This window comes from Ambystoma mexicanum, chromosome 1q (genome assembly GCF_040938575.1).
Source record: "Ambystoma mexicanum isolate Mex_15411 chromosome 1q, UKY_AmexF1_1, whole genome shotgun sequence".
NCBI classification, from domain to species: domain Eukaryota; kingdom Metazoa; phylum Chordata; class Amphibia; order Caudata; family Ambystomatidae; genus Ambystoma; species Ambystoma mexicanum.
The window spans coordinates 438,980,401-439,004,164 of NC_090922.1; the positions used below are offsets into that span (position 1 = coordinate 438,980,401).

The window sequence follows — 23,764 nt, forward strand, 5'->3', positions numbered from 1 at the left end:
GGGACCCACCACCCCACACACAGATATGTGACCCCTATCATTTTCTGAATCCGCCCAGCATCCAGAGGATCACATCATATCTATAGAGGGACCCACTACCACATCTCGATGAATCACAAATACACACAAACCCCTAAACATCGCGACCCCACAAAACAAACCGTGTAACAACAACAGCTACACAACAACAAATAATGCTCCATACATTGATGATCTTGAATTCATAAAATGAATTATGGCAATGGACCTTCCCACGCCCTCCTGTTCAAATGATCCATGAAGATTCCCTGACACCCTCTTGTCCAGGCGACTCGCATGTAGAATTCCCCACACCCTTATGTCCAAATCCTCACAGACGAAACCATAATGTGCCCCGATATTTTCCTGTATTTATATACTGCACCCTCCTTTTCCCTGACATACCACACATGAAATCACTGCACGAAGCCTTCCCTGTATACAACTCACCTCAGGAAAGAAATTGCAAACCAACCTGAATTAGATTACAAAATAAACTCCTTAATATTAGCCCCAGCACTAATACAAACGACATGAATGATACAGGCCTCCACACGTACTCATTAAGCCCGCTACACCTTTTTAGAAACCTGACCCGCCTCCCCCATAACCAGAGACCAGCACCTGTTACATACACAAACAGCATATTTATAAACATACTGGCCTCCCCCCATGGCCAATCCTATTCCCCCCCATGTATGTTGAGGTTACCACTCCTCTGATAGAAAGCCCATAAATCAGGATCATGATCCCCCAAGTTGTTGAAGCATGTGATGCAAGAGGGGCATGTGTATGCTCCACCCAGACTTCCTTCAGTACATACCCCTCTTTCTTAAGGCACGTGTTTGTCTTGCCTCTGCTCAAAACTTGTAGGCCTTTATCCAGCTATACATATCCCTCCTTCTCCGTGATGCCTCTTCTCCACCTTTGCCTGGGCCTCACCAATATTCCTCAACCCTGCTGCGCTTTATGGCTTTCAAATTCGGTTTCGGACCGTTCCATGGCGCTGCAATCCTCTTGGATTCAATCCTCTTTAATGCATCGGCCTCCACAGAAACTATCCTCATCCCGCTGCGCACTGCATGTCCGCTGCGTAGTGTACTGAACTCCGTCACCATTAGGTTCCTGTCAATAGCAGAGCACGGACCTTCGCCTGCAGCAGTGGCGTCGCCAGGAATCAAATTTAGGAGGGGCACAGATGGGGCCAAAGACAAAAGTAGGGGGGGGGCACAGACAAATGCAAGGGGAGAACATGGTCACTGCTCGTTTTGGGCAGGGGGGCACTAGTGGGGACACGGTTTCAGGGGGGCCTGGCTCCCCCAGGCCTCCCCCCCTAACAGCCCCACTGCCCTGCAGAGCTCCCTGGGCGTTACCCTGCTGCACCATCCGCAAGTCGCAGACCCCTTCCATTCAGGCCTGAAGTTTGGTCTCTCCGACATGGGTGACTCTAGCTGCCACACTACGGCCGCTGCTTCCAGGGTCACCGGCACGCCCACTGGGTGCCCCCCCCAGCCGCCACACTCCGGCCACTGCTTCCTGAGTCCGCATTACACCTTCTGGGTACCCCCAGCTCCCTTACTCTGGTCACCACTACCAGGGACAGTGTTACACTGGCTGGGTGCCCCCCAGCAGCCTCACTCCAGCTGCTGCATCCAGGGGCCTTGTAACACCCACCAGCCTGCCGCTTCCTCAGCTGCTTGGCATCACCAATCCGCTACCAAACAGCAGCTAAAGCTGTCAGCTTTAAGCCAGAAAACCACCCACGTTCTAATCTTTGTACAGCTTACCGCCTCCTTGACTGGCATGCCTTTACCCCTCACGATGTGTGTTCCAGTGCATTAGCCTTCTGTAGAGGCATTCTACGGTCGACGTGTACTCTCTAGCGTCACAACGTTACCCATTCAGTGCATAGCGGTTTTCTGGACATGAGGTCATCATTACAGTTGCATGAGCTGGGCCAAGTGCAGCTTATGCGTACTAATGATGCGCTATCCAGAGTACCTCTCCCTGCAGCACGCAGTTGATAGCCCCCCTAATAATAGTCAATGCTTCCAGTCTTGGGTCTGCCCACTCTGGTACACACAGTTGATCCTTTGAGCACTTTTGTACTGGGCAGCATTTTACTTCACACAAATCCTCCCTTTGGCCCTTAGCCAACCTTGCCTCTTCAATGTAATACTTGGTCCGGTGGGCCACGGAAAACATGACTACAGCGTACTGATTGAAGCCACTTCTGAAGGCCTCCGCAGTGCTCACGTCACAGAGATCAAATGGTGCCCAGCTGCCTTACCCACTTTCTACCTCAGATGGGGGCTGATCTTCAATATTCTGAGCTTCACTGTGTCACTGTGACCTCACACAATTAGTCTACTGCCAGTGCCTGTCACCCTCAACTCTTCTCATGGTTTACTAAGTGCCTCAACACGACTGGATGCTATTTCACTATCTTACTTCTGTGGGCTTTCCTGGGTGGTGGGACTTCACTGGGCAGGTGAGATGGGAAGGCAGTCGGTCCACAGATCGCTGCTCCCCCACCACAGCTATTTCATCTGCATGCTTGGATCCGTCGAGTGTATTCATGAGGATACACTCATTGCCAAAAGCTGCATGCTGGCAAGGAAGAAGTCTCAGGAGACCAGGTAAATCCTTTTATTAAGTAACACAGTTCAAGTAGAAGTAGATATGTACAGGGACCAGCCGGTGTCCACCACCCAGGCAATTGGCTTCTAACAGTCCTGGGAGGCACACTTCAGTGAGACACATTCGTGACATCATTCAGTTGCTGACCTCAAACTCACTCCATGAACACAGGATAAGTGCGCAAAAGAAGTCATCTGTAACAGTCTGCAATGGAACCAAAGAGCAACCCACCAAAGAAGTTTCCAAGCAACGTCTTCATGCTAGTCCTGAGTCAGTATAGAGCCACCCATTCCCTTACTAGGCTAGTACTTTATGTTTCCGCCCACAGTCTAATCCGGGGGCCAACTTAGAATTGTTAATAGACGCGTACCATATATTGCAGAAATGGACAAGATTTTTCACCACTCTGCCTCCTTACAGTTTTACTGCCCAACTTTCACCTGGGCTGCATTTTCCACCCTTTTAGGAGTAGTTTTCTCACCTGTTTAATCCCGGTTTACCTCTAACTCTCTGAATCTGGACTAGATCATATCACCGAAACTTGGCCCTCAGAGAACCACTCAGCAGTTATATACAGAGTCATCCACAAAGGGGACAAAATCAAGTTTTCCAAAAGATCAGCCAAGCAAGGAGGAATACACTTATGCATAGAGATGCCATCAATGCTACAACACCATACTTTGACTACATCCTGGAATGCAAATCACTTCTCCTAGCATGCATGACCTTAAACATGTCTGCATTAAGCCTCTGTCTCATCTACAGACCACCTTCCCACAACCTGTCTTTCTCAAACTAGCTGGCCTACACGGTGGATAATCTTTAAGTAGATCACCAACACCTCTCCATACAGGGAGACTTCAACATCTGCCTAAAAAAAGGATGACCAAGCAGCCACAAAAAATCGGTCTCCGCAACCCTTTGCGTTCTTCACCTCAAATAGCTGGTTAACGACCACAACCATGACGTGGAACACACCCTGCATGGCATTGTCCGTACTAATAATTTCACCACTGTTTCATCCACAGTCCACTTACCTTGGAGGGACCTTCTATCGATCCGGTTCACCATCTTCACCCAAGGACCACTGCTAGAAAATCATTCAAAGCAGCATCAACATTAACCAGACCATGGAAAGAGATTGATGTTGACAACCTCCTGGAGAAACTCAAAGTTGCTAAATCACTGCACACAACTGAAAACCAGATGGGAATATAAGATGGCCAACTTAATGACGTCCATAACTTTATAACCAACACCATGTTCAGCAGAGTACATAAAAAGCTCTTCAGACTCTCACAAAACAAGTCACCAAAAGGTTTACTCCCAAAATTCACTCCATCAAAAAAAGAAACCGAAAGCTCGAGAGCAAATGGAGAAGAAATGACTCTGCTGCTGACTAACTGGCCACGACTCTACAGAGTGGAAACTAGGAAAGCAAATGAAAACATTACAGACTTTGGATGGAATTAGCACAACATGTACAGAAAGGAGTCTTCAAAATCATCCACAAATCAAACAACTCTGCAGGCCACAATATAGCACCAACGCCAAAACAAAAGCTCTTTGGCTTAACTGTGACAAACTTCAACAACAAAATGCTTCAAATCCAAGATCACCTGGACAGGAAAGGAGACCTCCATCAAACCCAAGTAGGGAAACAACACTGTGAAAACGGCATACTCGACAGTAACAGCCATTCAAAACCTTTCCACTCATGACTTGCTCTCCACGGTCAATATTAACGACCCAAGAGTATCACCAGAAAACCTGTGCATCCCCACATCAACAAATCAATAACTAAGCAACCTTGACTTGCAGCAACTATCCTAGTCTCCCCAATGCTTCCATCAAGCAAGGGATCATCCTTCACACCTTCAAATCAGCCTTGATCAAACCTCTCCTTAAAAATCTCATGGTTGACGAAAAACCAACCAATCTCAGAAACACAGTTTATATTAACATTTTCAAGAACCGTATCTAGAAAAAGCTACAAGAGCATGTTGAAAACAACCTACATCTCAATGAGTCACAACAGGTATTCAGGCCAATGAGAGAAGCAGAATCCACACTATGGGCCTCATCACGAGTTTGGCGGTAACCCTGAAATCCGGCAGTCGCGCTATTACCGCCGGATATAAGGGTCTGCCAAATCAGGGCTTCGGCGGATTTCTCCCCAGCTCAGAGCTGGGGGAAATCTGCCGAAAATTCGCGCTATTACCGCCGGCGGGAAATCCAGCGGCGGTAAGAGCGTGAAAATTCCCCATTGAGCCCAATGGGGAATGGGGCATTCCCGAATGGGCTCAGTGGGGAATGGGGAATTCCATTACCGCCAAACCTGTGATCCGGCGCTAATAGCGCCGGGGGGTTTGGCGGTAGGGCTGATACTGCTGGCGGTAATACCGCCAGCGTTACCGCCCAACTCGTGATGAGGCCCTATGTCCGCTACAGGACAGTCAAATAAACATGGCGTACACCAACTCACCCAACTCACTCATCCCGCTGGGCATTTCACGTCCCTTTAACACTATCAGCCACGAGAGCCTACTAAAAAAAGTAGAGGGCATTGGCGTAAAAGGAATCATGCTGCAATGGATCACCACATTCCTGAATGTGAAGACTGAACCAAAGCACATGGCCACTTTCAGGATACGCCCCTGCAAGCTGACATGCTGATTGCCCCAAGGATCTACTCTCTCGCCTTTACTCTTCATCATCTACATGAAACCTATTAACAACTCAGGCCTCACTTGCTTTAATTATGCAGATCACATGCAAATAATTTGCAAGCTCATAAATGAGTCTACACGAACACTCTGAACCTCATCACACAAACACATAGCCCCTGCCCTAGGTTCACTCCACTGGTTCCCGATCAAGTGAACTATTCACTTCAAAACTCTTTCGGGGTAATTCATGGAATAAATGTGCGCCAAAAGGGGGCGCACAAGTGTGAAAATCGCAGCGCACGCGTGCCAAAGCTGCGCACGCATCCGTTGATCGATTCATGGAATGCGCTGCGCTAGTAAAAGCTGGGATGTGTGCCAAATCCGTGGGTGGCGCACACGTCACTAAACGGCGTGCGCTACGTGCACAGGGAAAGCGCACATAGTGTAGCGCACACAAGAAAAGTGGGCGTAACACGGGGCATAACACGCGGAATGGGGAACAAAGTGTGAAAATGTGGGCGTTACGGGGGAAGTACAGGAGGTAAATGCTTTCAACGCCCACACGCAAAAAAGATGCGCTAATCCGGAAACACGTACGCCAGCAGGAAGCAGGCGTCAGTGGCCCTGCGCAGCATAAAAGTGCGCGCAAACAACAAACAAGCTCAGACGCTACGATGAATATACCGTTCCTCGCAGCAGTGGTTGTGGGACACCACAGGAGGAGGAGGATAGCCAGGCCCCACATTTATTTACCCAGGACCAGCCTTTTTGGGATGCCTGATGACCAGGTGTATGGGAGGTACAGGTTTCCACCACACATAACCCTAGACCTGGTGAGGGAGTGGGAGGATGACCTCACATCACCCACCCTGTGCTTGCAAGCACTGAGCCCCTTGGAAAAGGTGCTCAATGTACTGCACTTCTTGGCTACTGGTTCATTTCAGTGGACAAGTGCCATAGTGGGGGGTGTGTCACAGGCCACGCAGTCACGCTGCCTAGACCAGGTGTTGGCCATCATGATTGCACGCCCCTCAGTCGGCAGGCACATATACATGCCCAGAACACCTGCAGAAAGGCAGGCTGTTGTCCAGCAATTTTACGGGGTGGCACACTTCCCCAAAGTCCTAGGTGCCATTGATTGCACCCATGTGGCTCTACGTCCACCCAGGGCCACTGAGCATATCTATCGGAACCGCAAGCACTGGCATTCCATCAACGTGCAGGTTGTATGTGATGCCAAGGGAATCATCACCTCAGTATATGCCAGCTATCCAGGGTCCAGCCATGATAGTTTCATAGTGAGAATGTCACCCCTAAATCGGGACCTGGAAGCTGGCTGGCATGGCGACACATGGCTAATTGGTGAGTATAAATGCCTCTGCACATGCATGCATGTCAGAAACTGAGAAATGGGAAAACCCCACTAATGACAACCATTATCACCTCCCCAGGGGACAGTGCCTACCCTCTGAGCACCTACATGATGTTGCCAATTCCGAACCCCACCACACCACCCGAGGTAAGATACAACACAGCCCATATTGCAACCCGGGGCATAGTGGGGCGCACATTCGGAGTGCTCAAGTCACGCTTTCGCTCCCTTGACCGCTCTGGTGGGCAGCTGCTATATGCACCCCCAGTAGTGTGCAGGATCATAGTGGCAGCATGTGTCCTGCACAACATTGCAACCTGGCGGTGTGTGCCAGTGGACATGGTGGTGCCCCCACATCCCCAACCACATGCACGGCAGCCCGGACCCAGCTTGCGGCAAATTACTTCACCTAAAATTCCACCCCTGCAGAGTGCACACAGGCCTGGCACATACCAGCACACAATCAATGATGATGACAAAAGGGACAGTCAACTGTCACAACCATACCAGCCTGAGATTGTTCACCTGGAAGTGCTACATTGTGTGCATCCCTAGCTACTCAAAGACACCCAATGCTGTGTCACAAAAAGGCACAAATTCATGCAGCATGAATGACTACCCCCTTGCAAAATACCACATCAAAATAGTGGCATGTCACCCAACACCTCCCCAACACACCATGGCATGGCATGCAATGTGAAAGCAACCAAATGAATGCACAACACATGACACAAGTGTCACAAAGTGCACTGTCCTAAATGGAAACAGGCCACAGACAATTTGCTCTCAATAATGAATAAAAAAAACAACACACATGAACAAATACTTACCAGCAAGAGAAAACATCAGTACATGTTCAAACAGTGGCAATATATGAGAATTAAAAATCAAAGTAGTGCAAGTGTCACAAACTCACTAAGGCAGCACATCGACCCCTTCGAACTGCAGAGTGTTGGTGGCAGGCAAATGTTTCAGTGTACTGCATACAACATGAACTGCATCTGCAAAGTAGACGGGCTTGTTAAGACATGAAGAAGGTACATGTATATAAGGAAAAAGTCATGGATGTAGAACCATACATAAATCCACCATGCAGTGGAGATTTCTACAACAATACCCACTAGGGATGTATACACAGTTTTGACTACAGACTGTCCACACAATTTATGGGAGCCCAATGTCACTGTGTAAGTTGCTGTCACTTGGTCACACCCTTTGCAAGCCCATGGAAAGGGGAAGCAGGAGGGGTGTGTGTGTGTCAGGAACCCAAGCATCTAACCCAAAGACAGGACAAGCCTGCATGTTCCCAGCTGGAATACACAGTGGATGCCTACGTGAGATACACAAAGCACCACACTGTTTAATGTCACTGTGTAAGTTACTGTCACTTGGTCACACCCTTTGCAAGCCCATGGAAAGGGGAAGCAGGAGGGGTGTGTGTATGTCAGGAACCCAAACATCTAACCCAAAGACAGTACAAACCTGCATGTTCCCAGCTGAAATACACAGTGGATGCCTACGGGAGATACACAAAGCATCACACTGTTTAAAACAAAAATCAAAAATGGCCATGTGTGGACCGGGGGGGGGGAGACCACCCAGGAGGGACGAGGTACAGGGTGCACCCCAACACCCACATGCGTGGATGTTGAGAAAAAACAAAAATACTTCCATGGGCTCATGGCTTGCATGGCTACGCTACAGTGGGAGAACTGCCGTCGCTGTCATCACCCTCTGGTGCTACATTAGAAGGTGGCCATGATATGGGAGGCAGACCACGCAAAGCCCTGGCATGCTCTGCCATGGCAGCAAGCATGCGGGTCTGAAAGGTTTGGTTCTGCAGGATGATGGTACGGAGATCCCCATGCAGCACCTCATGGGTAGCACGCATTTCTGCCTGCATGGCCTCGCGTGATGCCCGGATCTCCTGACGGATTGCCTGGAGCTCAGCTGAGAGTGTGCGTGTCAGTTGCTCCAGCTTCTGTTCTGACCTTGTACTCCAGGATACCTCAAGTTCAACCAGAGTATTTCTGAGGGAGCTGTGTTCTAACCTCAGGGCTTCCCTGTGGGCCTGTGACTCTACAGATATGGCTTTCAGGGGGGAGAATGGAAGTGGCCACCCTGTCCATTACCTGAGCCATCATTTCACACGATGCCCCCTGTTGTGCTGCTATAGTATACATGGAGTTCTCCCACACAGTATTGCCTGGTGGCGCATGGCCACCGCATTGGCGGGCACCACACCTGTTTGGGGCAAGGTGATGTGCACCTTGCTGTGCTGGCACTGCCTGAGGCTGCAGGACTGCATTCCTCCTTTGATCTGCTAGCCCAGGAACAGGAGCAAATATTGTGGAGTGTGACCCTGCATCCATAACCACTACAGGCGAACTTTCCAACACTGAATGCCCCATAGAGGGGTCTACCCCCGGTGCAGGTGGGTTGGACAAAACAGCATCCCTGCCAGAAACACTCACCTGTGACGGCACACATGTCTCAATGTCCGATTCAGCACCTGATTCATAGAGGTCTCCAGAGGTGTACCCAGAGACACCCGTGGACAGCATGGTCTGTAGGAGTAATGGGTTTTCACCCACCACCACCCCACGTCCTCCACTGGTGCCCGGTTGTGGCTGTGAGTCCTCCTGGGTCTGCGGCATCTCCTCCTCCTCAACAGCATCAAGTGCCTCATCACCTGCAAAAACATGAAAGAAGAGCAATGAAAACAGGCATGAGCACCATAGCCCACACATATAGGCATGACGAGGCAGACATCCAGTACATAAATGACACATGTCACACATGACAATAACTCTGGCATGCATGCACTGTCAATGATTTGGAAGGGGAGGCAAAAATCAGACACTGAGGACTCCAAGATGGAAAACCAACACATGTGCTGCATGCTGGATAGCACTGGCATCACACATTAGCCTGTGAGTGGCATGGACAATCTACATACATGACACATGCCAGCACACAGATGGCACGTAGCATTGCAATGGCAGATTTGACAAGGACACCCAGATGGTAGCAAATCAGTACTGGCACCCATCCATGTGAGATGGACATCATGAAATGAAACATGCAAAATAGTGTGACAAAACATGCATGTGCCACACAATGCAACAAAGCCAGTGTTCACTGAAGCACTGATGGCAGGCACATGGATACATGAATGGTTGGTCACTTCGACATTAGAGGATACAATTGTCATGTTCAACATTCAAACTGGGCCCCAAAATGATTGTGTGCAGGCCATGTGTAGGTGCACATTACTCAATCAGCCTGACTGCTCAAATCTTTCCCATAATAAGTCAAGGACTGTGGCCCATTGTGCGGTGTAATCTATGACTGAAGTATGTCACATTTGGGACAGTAGGCCACAAACGTGTGTTGTACAAATGGACAAAATGTAATAAATCAGGCATAATGAACAGGAAAACAGTATGAACAATGTTGTGGCAAGAGGACAGCTGAAGGCCAAGTGCAGTAATCATGTGCAAAAAGTGAACTGTGGTCAGAAGGGATACTGTGAAACGGAAACACAAGTCCGGGGAATGGTTTTGAGGGACCACATGGGTGACCCATAGCACTCATGACTACACAGCCTCACCTGGCACTCAATCTGAACACATCACCCAAGCAACATACACATGGATTGCATACACATGCATGGTCACTCAACGGACATTGCTTCAAGATCTGGTAGGTCTCCCACGCCTTTGATCTGATCTTCTGTGATGAATGCTCCAGCGACAGACTCATGTCCAATGAGTTGTTCCTCCTCTGATGGAGACCCACCGCCAGTCACCAGAGTAGAGGCATGATTTGAAGCCAGATTGTTATTTGCTCTGCGTTTCAGGTCATTCCACCGCTTAGAGCAATCATCAGCTGTGCGCTTCACAAATTCAAGGGAACTAATGTGGTCCGCGATGGTCTGCCAGTGGGCCCTACGTTGAGCAGTCGTAGTCTTGCACCCTGCAGTCACCACCATTTCACAGCCATGGGCCGACACATAGGCCCTCATTACGACCCTGGCGTTGGACCATGGTGCTAATAGCACCATGCTCCATGCCGGTAACTTACCGACTCCGCCATGGCGGAATGGGGAATTACCGCCCCATTCCGAGGTTGGCAGGGCGGTAATTCCCCATGCTGCCATGGCCCTTCCCCATTCCCATTTTTGCCCCATAGGGCTCAATGGGAATGGGGAAGGCGCTAAGTACGGTGCCGCAAATTGCGGCACCGTACTTAGCACCAAGGTCCCTTTGCGGGTTGGTTTTTAACACCTGCAAAAAGCAGGCGTTAAAATCGCCAACCCGCAAAGGGACTTCGTAATCAGGCGTTAAGGGGTTAACGGTGCTGCCACCTTTTACGGCGCCGTTAACCCCTTAATGCCAGGGTTGTAATGAGGGCCATAGACCACAAGTGCATCTAGTTCGGCATCATTGAAACTAGGCTTCCTTGATGTGCCGGAGTGGGTAGCCGTGTCTGGGGTGCCAGCCTGTACCGCAAGAGCACCCTTCTTCCTCTTGGAAGGTGGTGCGGACCCTGAGTGGCTTCCGCCGCTCTGGTTGGAAGGGGAAGAAGCGCAGGTGGACTGGGCACTGGAAGTAGCCAAAGGCACGATGACCAAAGGTCTCACTGCAGGCATTGGCTGCTGGGTGATGTTGGTAGGACCAACCTCGGTGTGATGGACTTGGACCAACACTGTTCCGGCTGGGAGACTCGGAGCTGGGGTGGATTGAGCTGCAGCTGCCTCTGCAGCCTCCTCACCCTGGCTACTTGGGACGGCAGATCTTCTGCCCCAGATCCACGTGGCCTGGTGACAGCAACTTTCACCGCCACACGTGGCTTAGACTTGGTGACACGGAAGTCAGCCTGGGAGTCATCCTGTGCCGGTTCGGTTGACAATATGGGCCGGTTTAACAAGGCCTGAGCTGGGATGGTGTCAGCTACATCTCCCTGAACCATTGGAGGGTGGGGGGGCATAGGTGTCCCTGATTGGTCTTCTACACACCTCTTGGGCCACCCTGCACATCCTGGCCACGTCCCCTACCACGCCCACCTCTTTGAGGTCGGCCACCTTTGCCTCCCCTACTGCTTGGTCTCCTTCCAACCATGGCACTGATGTTGTTGTGCGTATGGGAGTTGCAGTAATCAATTGTCCTGGGCAATTGGGGTGAAAGGCGTAGGGTACTAGATGAAATACATACCTTATTGCTCTAGCAAGGCTGTCTGTGACCCCTGGAGGAAGATGACGGGTCACGCAACGCACAGGCACCCCAAAAACAAAATTTAACGTGCACGCAACCCCTGGTAGACGACGTGCGTGGAATGAAGAACCCACACTACGCTGTGGCACCCAGAAACACAAAAATAAGCGTATGCGTGGTACACGCAGCCTACAATGACCACTGGATGGGTACGCAACACACGGGGGCAACCACAGTTGAAAGATACGTGCACGACTCACTATATGCCTAGAAAAATAACGGGAAAAAGACACGCGTGTGCGCGTTGGCAACACCCCTGCCAAAAGAAGAATTGAACGCTGTCTGAGTATACAGGGAGTACGAACTGGAACTGTTGTGAAGTAATCGCATGTGAACCGACAAGAAGTACAAGAATCACCTGCTCGCTCTCCACAAAAAGCACGTACAAGAAAATGGCGTCCTACGTGTACCTTTTAACCCAGCCCACACGTGCAACATCACTTACGCATGTACGCGCTGAGGCCCTTTCCTCCAATTGCACGCAGTGACACCCGGACGTGCAGTTTTTGCACGTGTACAATCAACATGCACCTGTGTTGAGGAAATGTCCTTGCGCGCCACGTCACAGATGCGCTTACGTGCTAGGGGCCTTTCCTCGAATTACACGCTGATGTGCAGTTTTTTCACGTGTCAAATCACTCCGTATCAAGCTGGCTACGTGACAAGACACGGAAGACCACGCTCCTGCTCAGAAGGCCATTTTCCTGCCCCCCAGATCCCCGATCACCCTCCCACGAGCCATCTGCTACTGCCTGCCTGCTACCGTGCCCTGCCATTTGGTGCCTGCACATCTGCCATCTGCAGGGGTCCAGTTGCAGTCACCACCCCTGCTGGAACAGAAGACTCCCGACTGGTGTTCCATCACTCCACAACCCAGCGCAGGACCCCGTTGCCCACCCACACCTGCCTCAGGGGTTGCCATGTCCAACACAACACCATCCAGCACCAGTGGCAACCCCCAGCCAGAGAGGCAGAGGGCTGCCAGCTTCACTTCCGAAGAAGTTGGCATCCTGGTGGAGCAAGTCCTGGGGCATTATGATGCCCTCTTCACACCATTGCGCACCGACAAGGAAGGACGGAGGAGGATCTGGACAGACATAGTAGGTGCCATCAACACGGAGGGGGTGGCACCCCGAGACCTGAAACACGTCCAGAAGTGCTGGGAGAACTACAAGTCCAGGACCCTCAAGAAGGCCCGGCGCCTCTTAGAGGCAGAGGATGCAGTGGGGTACCGTGGCCAGTTTACCAACAAACAGATGAGGGTCCTGAAGCGCATTCGCCCAGTGCTTCGCCACCAGATCCTCAGGATGCAGGTCCGTCTGGAGTCGAGCGGTAAGTGGCCATGCATTGCTGTGTGAAACAGGGCATGTTGCAGTGTGCTGGTAGTCAGCTACTTGCCTGTATGTGTGACATTGGCCATGTATGGATGTGTGTGTGCACGGACATCATGGTGCTGCATGTGAGACCAGTCATGCGTGAACCACATGGATGGTGCATGTGTTACATTGCTACATGCGGGGCAACATGCGGAATGCACACATTAATGCATGCCTGTCTCTGTTGTTGGACATGGATGGGGTGTAAGAGATGGGTGCTGCTGTCAAGGACATGTATGGTGTACATGTCTATGTGTCTGAGTAGCGTGTGTGTGACTTGTAAACACCATGCATGCATGACACATGTCCGTGATTATGTTGCGATTCACTGAGGAAGCCTAGTCATCCTTGTCTCCACTGTGTCTGGGGTGTACGAGGCCAGATGGATGAAAGTACGGTGATGTGTGTCCATGTGATCAGTATGAGCCATGATGCATATGAGTTTCCAACCACCATCGTATGTTTCAACAGTTTTTTGGACATTAATGCAAATGTTCTTTGCATGCGCCATGCCTGTTACTGCATGTGTGTTGCCTTCACTGACCCATGTGTTGTGGAGGTACATGATGGAAGTGACATTTGACAGTGCCACTCATGTGCTATTGCTTCCTGTCTAGGGGACTATTGTGTACAGTACCCTGATGCTTGTGTTCTATGTCTCCCTCTACACAGCGGAGAGTGAAGAAGAGGACGGAGACGGCACTGTGGAGCAAAGCGGCGGGGATGCCTCCACCGGCAGGCGATGCAAGGCCCAGTCACCCTCCCAGGAATTACCATCATCCGGGAGCCAGGGGACTGGTGCCGCGTCTGCCACTACGGCTGCAGTGGAAGGGGCGGAAGACGGTGTGGAGGCATCCAGGTTGGTGGTTTCCACAGAGGAGGAGGAGGCCACTACGCATATGGGGCCTGGTGGGGGTGGTACCACTGGAGCAAGTGTTGCAGTCCAGGGGAAGGGGCAGGAGGCAGCACAGGTCACCATGGAGGGGCCTGTGCATGTCACTGTCCCTGACACTGTGACTGCACCACCATGCACCAGCAGGGATGCCCCATCCCAGGCCCGTCCGCAGGTAGGGGAGAGGTCCACGTCATCTGACACTCCTCTACCTGTGGACGTGGGGACCCATGACCGTATGGAGAACGTTCTGATTGGTGTCGCGTTGCGCACATGTGACATTCGTGATGACGTGCGTGCTTCCTGGGGGGAGCACACACATCATCACGAAGAGCTGCGTGCCAACGTGGCCCAGTTGGGAGGGTCCTTGGTCGGGGTTTTCGTACATGTGTAGAGCACTCTGGCGGGCCCTCTCGTCCTCTGTGGAGACTATGCACCAGTCGTTCTCCATGCCATCTTCCGGCCCAGATGCCACCAGGCCCCCTGTGGACCTGCCCTGACCAACGCAGCCAGCTCGGTGGAGATCCCATCCCTGCCACAGTCAGGAGTCGGAGGTCCAGCAGGGGTGGACACCCCAGCAACTGGACCCCAGCAGTTGGAGGATGTGCCGGCAGCATCGGGCAGGGCACGTGCACGACGGCGGCAGTGGATTCCATCAGCCTGGATGCTGTCGTGCTGGCAGAGGAAGTTGCTTCTGAGGCAGCGGCAGACTCAACGTGGGAGGCATCATGGCTCGGGGCCATCAACATCAGAGGGGCAGGCATCGGCCGGAGGGCAGGAGGACCCTGGAATGGGAGTGTCTTTCGTGTGGCAGTGGTTGGCCCAGCAGATAGATGCGGAGCGGCAGCGGGCGGAGGAGGCACGGCTCACTATGGTCAGGGCAGAGAACTCCATGCGCAGGGTGCTGAGGCGGGCTGAGTGCCTCGAGGGAATTCGCAGGGAGTTGGAGGTGGACATGGCGTAATCCCTACGAGTCCTCGTGGCCAGGGAACAGGCCCGCCTCCAGGACGTTGAACAGGAGTTCGATGAGGGCCTGGCCCGGTAAATCAACTAGTGAGTCGTAGGACTTGCCCGCCGCCATTGTATATAGTTAGTTAGTGTTAGGTTTCATTTATGTTTTTATTTCATTTGGGACGCTTGGACTATGCCCCACCTTCTTGTTGATAGTTCTTTATTAGGTAGGTTTCATTTCAATAGTTGGGCTCATGGACCCTGGATTTGTTATCTGTATATAGTTGAACAATGGATTTATCATCATTTGTTTTAAATTTCACCATGGAGCAATGGATTTTACTTATTTCTTTCCCTTTGGATTTGCTTTGTTGGACGGAAACTTTGGCCACATCTTCATTTGGATTTATTTGGATTCTGATTTCATATATTTTATTAATTTTGGGACATGCTGCATTTTATTTCTTATTTCCATTATTGTGTGTTTTCTTTTAATTCCCTTTATTTTGTGTTCAATACATTTTTGTTTCGTACTTCAATTTGTGGTATTCTCTCATTGGTTTCATGCATGTCACAATGTGGGTTTTCACATTCACTGGCACCCATTGTGTGTGTGTGTGTGACGGACATGTGTTGATGTACATACTTGCCATTCGGGTTGTGTCATGTAATGGGCATTTCAATGTGGGGTGGATGGAATACTTGGTTGGCTCTTTAGACAGGGGTGGCGTGCAGTGGCCTTTGGGTGGCCATAAGGCCCATGATTGTGGATCATGATGTCGTGTTGGGGTGGACATGAGTCGGGGCCTGCTGGCAGGTGCCTGTCACTGCTGGGTGGGTGGGGGCGCAGGGGGACATGAGTCAGGGCCTGCTGGCAGGTGCCCGTCACTGCTGGGTGGGTGGGAGTGCAGGGGGACATGAGTCGGGGCCTGCTGTCAGGTGCCCGTCACTGCTGGGTGGGTGGGGGTGCAGGGGGACATGAGTCGGTGCTCACTGGTGCGTGGTGTGGGCTGCCTGCAGGGCCTGGGGAGGGGAGAGAGGCCACACCTGGGAGGACCCACACTGCCAATTCGCGTGTGAAACTCCACGCGCACCCCCAAAATACACGTACTCCGCTCGCCCAAGGCCTATCGTGTGTGAAACATCCCGCGCACGCCCAAGATACACGTACCCTGCTCGCACAAGGCCTATCGTGTGTGATACTCCCCATGCACCCCAGGAAATACACGTACCCCGCTGGCCCAGCGAAATCGCGTGTGAAACTCCACGCGCACCCCCAAAATACACGTACCCCGCTCGCACAAGGCCTATCGCGTTTGATACTCCCCACGCACCCCTCAGAATACATGTACCCCGCTCTCACAAGGCCTATCGCGTGTGATACTCCCTGCGCACCCCTCAGAATACACGTACCCCGCTCGCCCAAGGCCTATCGCGTGTGATACTCCCTGCGCACCCCCAGAAATACACGTACCCCGCTCGCCCAGCGAAATCGCGTGTGACATTCCACGCGCACCCCTCAGAATACATGTACCCTGCTCGCCCAGCGAAATCGCGTGTGAAACTCCCCGCGCACCCCCAGGAATACATGTACCCCACTCGCACAAGGCCTATCGCGTGTATAACTTCCCGCGCACCCCCAAAATACACATACCCCGCTCGCACAAGGCCTATCGCATGTGATACTCCCCGCGCACCCCTCAGAATTCACGTACCCCTCTCGCACAAGGCCTATCACGTGTGATACTCCCCACGCACCCCTCAGAATACACATACCCCGCTCGCCCAAGGCCTATCGCCTGTGAAACTTCCCGTGCACCCCTCAGAATACACGTACCCCGCTCGCACAAGGCCTATAGCGTGTGAAACTTCCTGCGCACCCCCCAAATGCACTGTACCGGCCCTGTGAACTGGTGCACGGTTAGCACGGCCCTTTGCGCTGCATTGGGGATTTCAATGCCTTATCCTTGCACAAGGGGCGTTCTTGGGGGCGTAACTGGCGCTGCGGGATGTTCTCTGCGCCAGCGCTCAAAATGGCTTTGATATTCCATGAATACGCGGTGCGCTAGAATGTTGTTTAGCGCACACGGCTGGCGCACGCTGGCGCACGCTACCTCTCTGCGCTGAAATCTATGAATTACCCTGTTTGTATCTTCGCCCTCGCCTTCCATGCTAGGGACCTCGAATCCATCACAAGGAAATGTGCACATTACCAACCATCAGGAGTACATTGATTCAGCTATGATGCATTAGACATTCACCTGAAAATTATATGGAAGTTATTTCTTTTCCTTTCTGTCAACCAAATTCAAAAAATAATTACCCAAATACCTCTGCCCAAAAGAAAACCACTGACCTTGAAGAAATAGCTAAAACCCTTGCTCTTTAACTAGCCCCAGTGCAAAACCAACACCAAAACCTCAACCAATTATATACCAACTTTCGACAACTTTAACCCAATGTAGGGAACACCCTTAAAGTATATGAAAATACCAATAACCCACACGCAACTTAGCGAGAAAGCGTAACAAAAAACAAACTCAATTAGGCTGGACCCATTGAAAGCAAAATCAAATCTAATAAACACTACACTAGACATCTAACAGACCACCGCAATAATTTCCTCAGATATTGCCAAATATCTGGTTCTGGGATGGCACCCAACATTTACTTTCCCTGATACATGTACCCCTCTTTTGTCTACTTCTCTGTTCTCCCTCAATTAGCCAAATCCACTCTAAATCTCCTACTACCTTACACTACAACACCCCCCCCCCGCACCTCTCATGGCTACCTCAAGCCTCGTACCTACCACATCAAAACTGACTGAGGTATGATGAAGGATACCTCTTTAACTCTACCATATTCACCGGCCCCTCCCACATCAGCAGCAAATCCATACCCAGGGAGCTGTCCTTTCCAGATCTGAAGCTCGTCACTCAGATTTAAAGTGTCACTGCCAAACCCATAGAATCAGAGCAGCACCTACGACTCTGGTACTTGCAAACCTGCACACAGAGAGGCCACTGGTTCTGCATCTGCCTCTCCTGCATCCCACTACCAATCCTCACCACCTTGATCTTTTCTTACAGGGGCAACGGCAATGAGGCCACAGAACACGGAAGACGGGGCTATATATGATCAATTTTCCTTACATTACGTTACATTACATTTAATGTTGACTCTCTATGGCGCTACTACTGGCCTTCCAGTGGTGCCAACAATTTTCTAAGTTCCTTAAATATCTCAGGAAGAAACCCTGTTACTAAATACAGCTTCTGAATACCTCAGAGGTATGCCAGTGAGATAGCTTCACCAACCTACATTAACTCGTCTACAGCTCATATATGTCTCTTTCCTCATTGCTCTCTGCAAGTACTTGCAAGTATTGCGAGTACTGACAAAAACTGGGAACTTATAATTCATGTTTTTCCTGATCTGCTCTGCTTGTTCCCATTGCCTTACAACTCTCACCACGTCTGCTATCCCTCATTCTTTCACAAACAACGTTGAGGTGATTTCAGGTCTTCTGAAAGCGTTGAAAATCATGAGCTAATAACCAGTTTTCAGCAATATCCTACCTGCAGGCTCTGAGTATTCTTTCTTCTCCAGGAACATCAGCGTGATAGAAGAGGACATGGGCCAATATTGAGGTGTATTGTTTATAAATCTGCAGAGTATTTCTCCATTGAGGCATTTCTCTTGGATTGATGAAAATGTCAGAGTAGGGCTAGTAGTTCTGATCAAAAGCAGGTAAGGAGTTACGTTAAAACTTTTCAGCATTGGGAGCGCGTACCCCAGGCCGTGCTCCTCCTGCGCCATCCAGTCGAATCTAATGTCATCGGAAACGAGGAGTCGTTTAGGGTACCGCACAGGAATGAGTGGCTGAGATCGTCTTGCAACGCTGGATGGAACCACCATCTCTTCAATGTGTTTCGAGGCTAGGTCTGAAGACTTGCAACAGTACCCAGGCACAGAAGCACTGCTGTCCATCTCATGCCTGGCAGCTGCCCACTTGTTGTGCCTCATTTCTGCCTGCAAAATGTGGAACAGCGTAAAGGGCGTCTTCCCCATTGACATCTCATACTTCTGTGTGGTGGGTGATTTGTCATGGCTCTTCTTCAGGTTGCCAAGGGATAACAAAAGAGATGGCACCTGTAACCAAGAACAAGTAAAGGCATGATTGTCGGGTTAAGCAAAATTCATCTTGTGCTTTTCGTCGCACACAAAACCTGAACCTAGTGCTAAACACCACCTTATGGTTGCTTCAAAGTGCTACAAGGGTCAAAGATCAGGAAATGAAGTCGGGCTCTGTATGTCAAGGGGAACGGTGGGTTTTTTAAAGCATGCCTGACCTGCATGTGGTTTTGCTCTAGGCACAGCTATACTTGGAGGGAGTTCCAGAGGGAGGAGCCGTGGTGATGGAATGACCTACTTTCATAATGGGTGCATTTTTCCTGGTTCAGAGGCAGCAAGATGTGGGAAGCTGATGTTAGGCGTCTAGTTTGGTGTTACATTACAGGTGAATTCGTAGACCCCAGCGTTCTCCAATACATGACAGCATGTCCCCAGATATATAACAGGAGGGAAGACTCCAACACTAATGGGAACTGGAGAATAAAAACAAACACACAAAAAGAAGTTCCCATCAGGAATTCTATGACAAGACAGGAGGCGAGCATTATGCTTCATCTTCTTTTATTACTACTCCTCAGCAGTTCAACAACATATATAAAACCATGGAAAGTACTCAACAAACTTTTCCATTTTTTTTTTTTTTTTTTTTCAACTACAACCCCCATGAGTCCCTGTAGTCCGTGCTCATTCCACCAGTCCTGATCTCCTTCCTGTACTTAGACTCCTCCTCTTCTTTTACTGCTCTTCAAGCAGATAAGTACCTTTTCTCCACTCTCTGTAAGACTGGGGTAAAATGCCTGTGTGAGAGTGGGTGATTACTGGCAAATGAGTTGAGACACGACTGGAGTATATAAGAGATTGTTGTTTATGCAAAGGAACCGAAAAAAAAAAAAAAAAAAATTTTTGTAAAGGAATAGTTTATTGATAGCTCGCATAGGCGAGTTTCTTCGTGGGGAGCGCGCGTATACGCGGGCAGCCGAGTCAGGAAAGTTAGAGGTTCAGTTAGAGCCGGTTCGCGAGGCGGACGGCCCCGTGTCGCATACCCGACACCGTAGGGGCTCAGTCAGGCCTCGCGAACTACGCGGCGGAGGCCGCGGGACACGCGCGAGCCGGCCCCCACCCTCGGGTAGGAGGAGCCGGCGCTCGCGAATTATACTAGGCCGCCAGACGGCTCTCGCAGGGGTAGCACCCACCCGCGGGTGGGCGGAGCTACCGCAGGAGGAGCGCGAAGAGCGACGCTCCCATAGCAGCCCCCACCCGCGGGGGGGAGGAGCCTATCAAGGACGTGCCGCGCAGTACATTCTGCGACGGCTACGAACCCAGCGACCACACGGCGTGGAAGACGCCGATAGTTGATGAGATTCCCCTGAACAAGGGAAGCGCCAGGACATAGCGAGCAGATCGCTCGAGAGCTCCGTGCCTCAGAAGGCAACTCACGGCAGCTCACGTGTTTGAAAGAGAGAATACCTCTCAAGAGCCACTGAGCTGTGGACAAGCAAGGTGCAGCCACAAGAAAAAAAAAAAAAAAAAAAACATAGGAGATTACAAGTAGGTGACCCTACTGTCTCCATACCATCACGAGGGAGCAGTGGGCGTGCTAAGACACCTGATCCAGGTAATTTGGCACACAGCACTGTCATAAAAAAAAAAAAAAAAAAAAAAATTTCAGAATTTGAGTGGAGCGGGGAGGAGCAGTCACATGACCTCGCTGCCAGCTTCAAAAAAGTGCTAGGGAGCTCCCTCATTGATGCAGTGGCGGAGGGCGTCAGGCCCCTTCAAGAAAGGCTGGAGACGTTGGAAGCTATGCTTTCGCAGCCTGAGGACAGCACCACGGACCGCAAGCGCACGCCCACAGATCCCTTGATAGAGGGACACAAGGGGAGTAAGTTAGCCCTTAAGAGGAAAACCTCTGTCGACCCCCGGGGCTCTTGGGACGGGGCAGAAGATGAGGCCCCAGAGGTGCCTGATGCGTTCGCAAAGCTGAAGGAAGCCTATCTGCGACGACAGGCGGTGCCAGACCTCATGACCCCCTCTCCAGGGGAGGACAATACTGGAGATGACCCAGGCTCGGAGGATGAGCAGGGAGAGGATCAGACCTCGCAAGGAGACGAGGAGACCGAGGAAGACTGGGTCCAGCCCAGTGGGGGCAAGAGAGCTCGGAAAGAGAAACACTTGACTGATAATCAAGAGGATATGTTTGACCCGGACAGCATCAGGAATCCAAGGTCCACCGAGTGGCAGCCATCCCCCCGAGTAGCTCAGTACATGGCGGCTAGGCTGCGCAAGCCATTAGACAAGGAAGTGAGACAACGGCTGCGTGCAGAGTGTCCGAGACCGGATCTCCCGGGCAAGGTAGCAGAGGCTCCCGAACTCGACCCGAAAATGCTGACCTTCGTGTCAAAGACGAATAAGGATCCCCGCAAAGGGATCGATAGATCCTGGAAAAGCTGCCAGGAGAAGGTCTTAGACCTGTCAGGGCCACTGGCAAAGATAATGGACCTCGCAGAGAGGTCCAGGGACACTGGGGAAGCAGTGGACCCGGAGGCTCTCGCCGGATGGGCGCAGAGAGCAGTCTGTCTGCTCGGAAATGCAAATTGCGCCATAGCCTCGGAGAGGAGAAAGGGGCTACTACTCAAGATTGATTCAAAACTCAGCGATCTATCATCGTATGAAGCGGGAGAAGGGGCTCAAGGCCTTCTATTCTGAGAGACCTTTGGGAAGGAGATGGGCCGATTCGTCGGAACATACGCCTCCCTGGAGAAGGCCCAAGCATCAATCCGCAAAATCTTTCCGAGTAGAGTTTTTGGAGGGACCGGCCGCGGTCGGGGTCGCGCAGCCGGTCGCAGTCGAGGAGGAAGAAGACCCCATAATCCCAGAGCACAATACTGGGAGAACAAGAGCCAGGATACCTTCTTCCCGTCCAGAGGAAGATTCCCGAGAAGTCGCGGATTTAGAGGTTCAGGCCGAGGCCAAGGATTTACGCCAGGTGAGAGCGATTCAGTATCCCCCAGTAGGTGGGAGAACGCGCATGTTTTTAGAAAATTGGCGCAGGATTTCAAGCGATTCCTGGATATTGCAGACCGTCAGAGGGCTGCAGCTAGATTTCATAGAAACCCCAATTCAGCGGCACAGGCCACAGGGCCAGAGACTAGCGCAAGCGGAACAAGCATGGCTAGACGACGAGATCGCGCAGCTAGCGCTCAAACAGGCGATAGAGTGATGCGCGAGGGAGCCCAAATTCGTAAGCAATATGTTCCTAGTGCACAGAAAAGAGAAGGTGCGTCCAGTTATAAATCTCAAGGAGCTGAACGGATGGATCGTATACCGCCACTTCAAGATGGAGGGCATACATCAGCTCAGAGACTCCCTAAGAGAAGGAGACTGGCTGACGCGTTTAGATCTGAAGGATGCTTATCTCACGGTTCCGGTACTCGAGGAGTACAGACCTTACTTAGCTTTCCGCTGGCACAAACAATTCTGGCAATTCAAGACGATGCCGTTCGGACTGGCTTCGGCTCCTTGGGCATTTACAAAGCTAATGAAACCCGTAGCAGCGGCGATCAGAGAGAAGGGCGTCAGGCTGATCATCTATTTAGACGACCTCCTGCTGCTAGCAGAAAATCGGGAGGTGCTGCTATATCAGACGAGATGGGTACAGGACCTTCTGATATCGCTAGGATTCCTAGTGAATATGGAGAAATCGGATACCACGCCAGAGCAGAGATTAGACTTCCTAGGTTTTGTGCTAGACACAAAGAAAGCGACCCTAGAGCTGCCAGCGCGGAAGATGAGAGACATAAAGAGAGAGATCAGAATATGCCTAGAGAAAAGGCTAATATCCCTCAGGACATTGGCGAGGATAGTCGGGCTATTAGCAGCATCCATTCAGGCCATATTCCCTGGGCCTCTGCACTACCGAGCACTGCAGAGGCTGAAGATAAGACATCTTCAACAGGGTCTGAAATATCACCAACAGGTACCTCTAGATCAAGACTCCATTATGGAGCTAGAGTGGTGGTTAAAGAATATGGACGCCTGGAATGGGCGTGCCATATTCGGAGACAAGCCAGATCTGATCATAGAGTCAGACGCCAGCCGGCAGGGCTGGGGAGCAAGATGCGGGAGCCTACAGACCGGAGGCAAGTGGAGCGAAGAGGAGCTCCAGCTTCACATAAACTGTCTGGAACTCCTAGCGGGATCGTTCGCGATCAAGGCTTTCACGAGAGGGAGAGTGAAGTCTTGTGTGCTGCTGAAGATGGACAACATCTCGGCAGTAAGGTACATAAACCACTTAGGCGGCACGAGGTCCAGGATGCTGGCGGAGTTAGCGAAAGACTTATGGCACTTTTGCCTTCAGTCAGAGACGTCAGTAACGGCAGAGTATCTGCCGGGTTCACTGAATGTAGTAGCGGATTGGAACTCCCGTTACCTGA

General features: G+C 51.1%; 1 protein-coding gene across 2 annotated transcripts in view; it reads right to left on the reverse strand.

Annotated features, from left to right (window-relative positions):
• The window catches only part of LOC138521430 (uncharacterized), a 395,158-nt gene that overhangs the window by 17,740 nt on the left and 353,654 nt on the right, over nucleotides 1-23,764 (reverse strand). For both annotated transcript variants that reach the window (XM_069634272.1, XM_069634263.1), the window contains one exon: nucleotides 18,776-19,349. In XM_069634272.1, coding sequence (XP_069490373.1) covers nucleotides 18,776-19,349 — 574 coding nt within the window. The remainder of the gene's footprint in view (nucleotides 1-18,775; nucleotides 19,350-23,764) is intronic.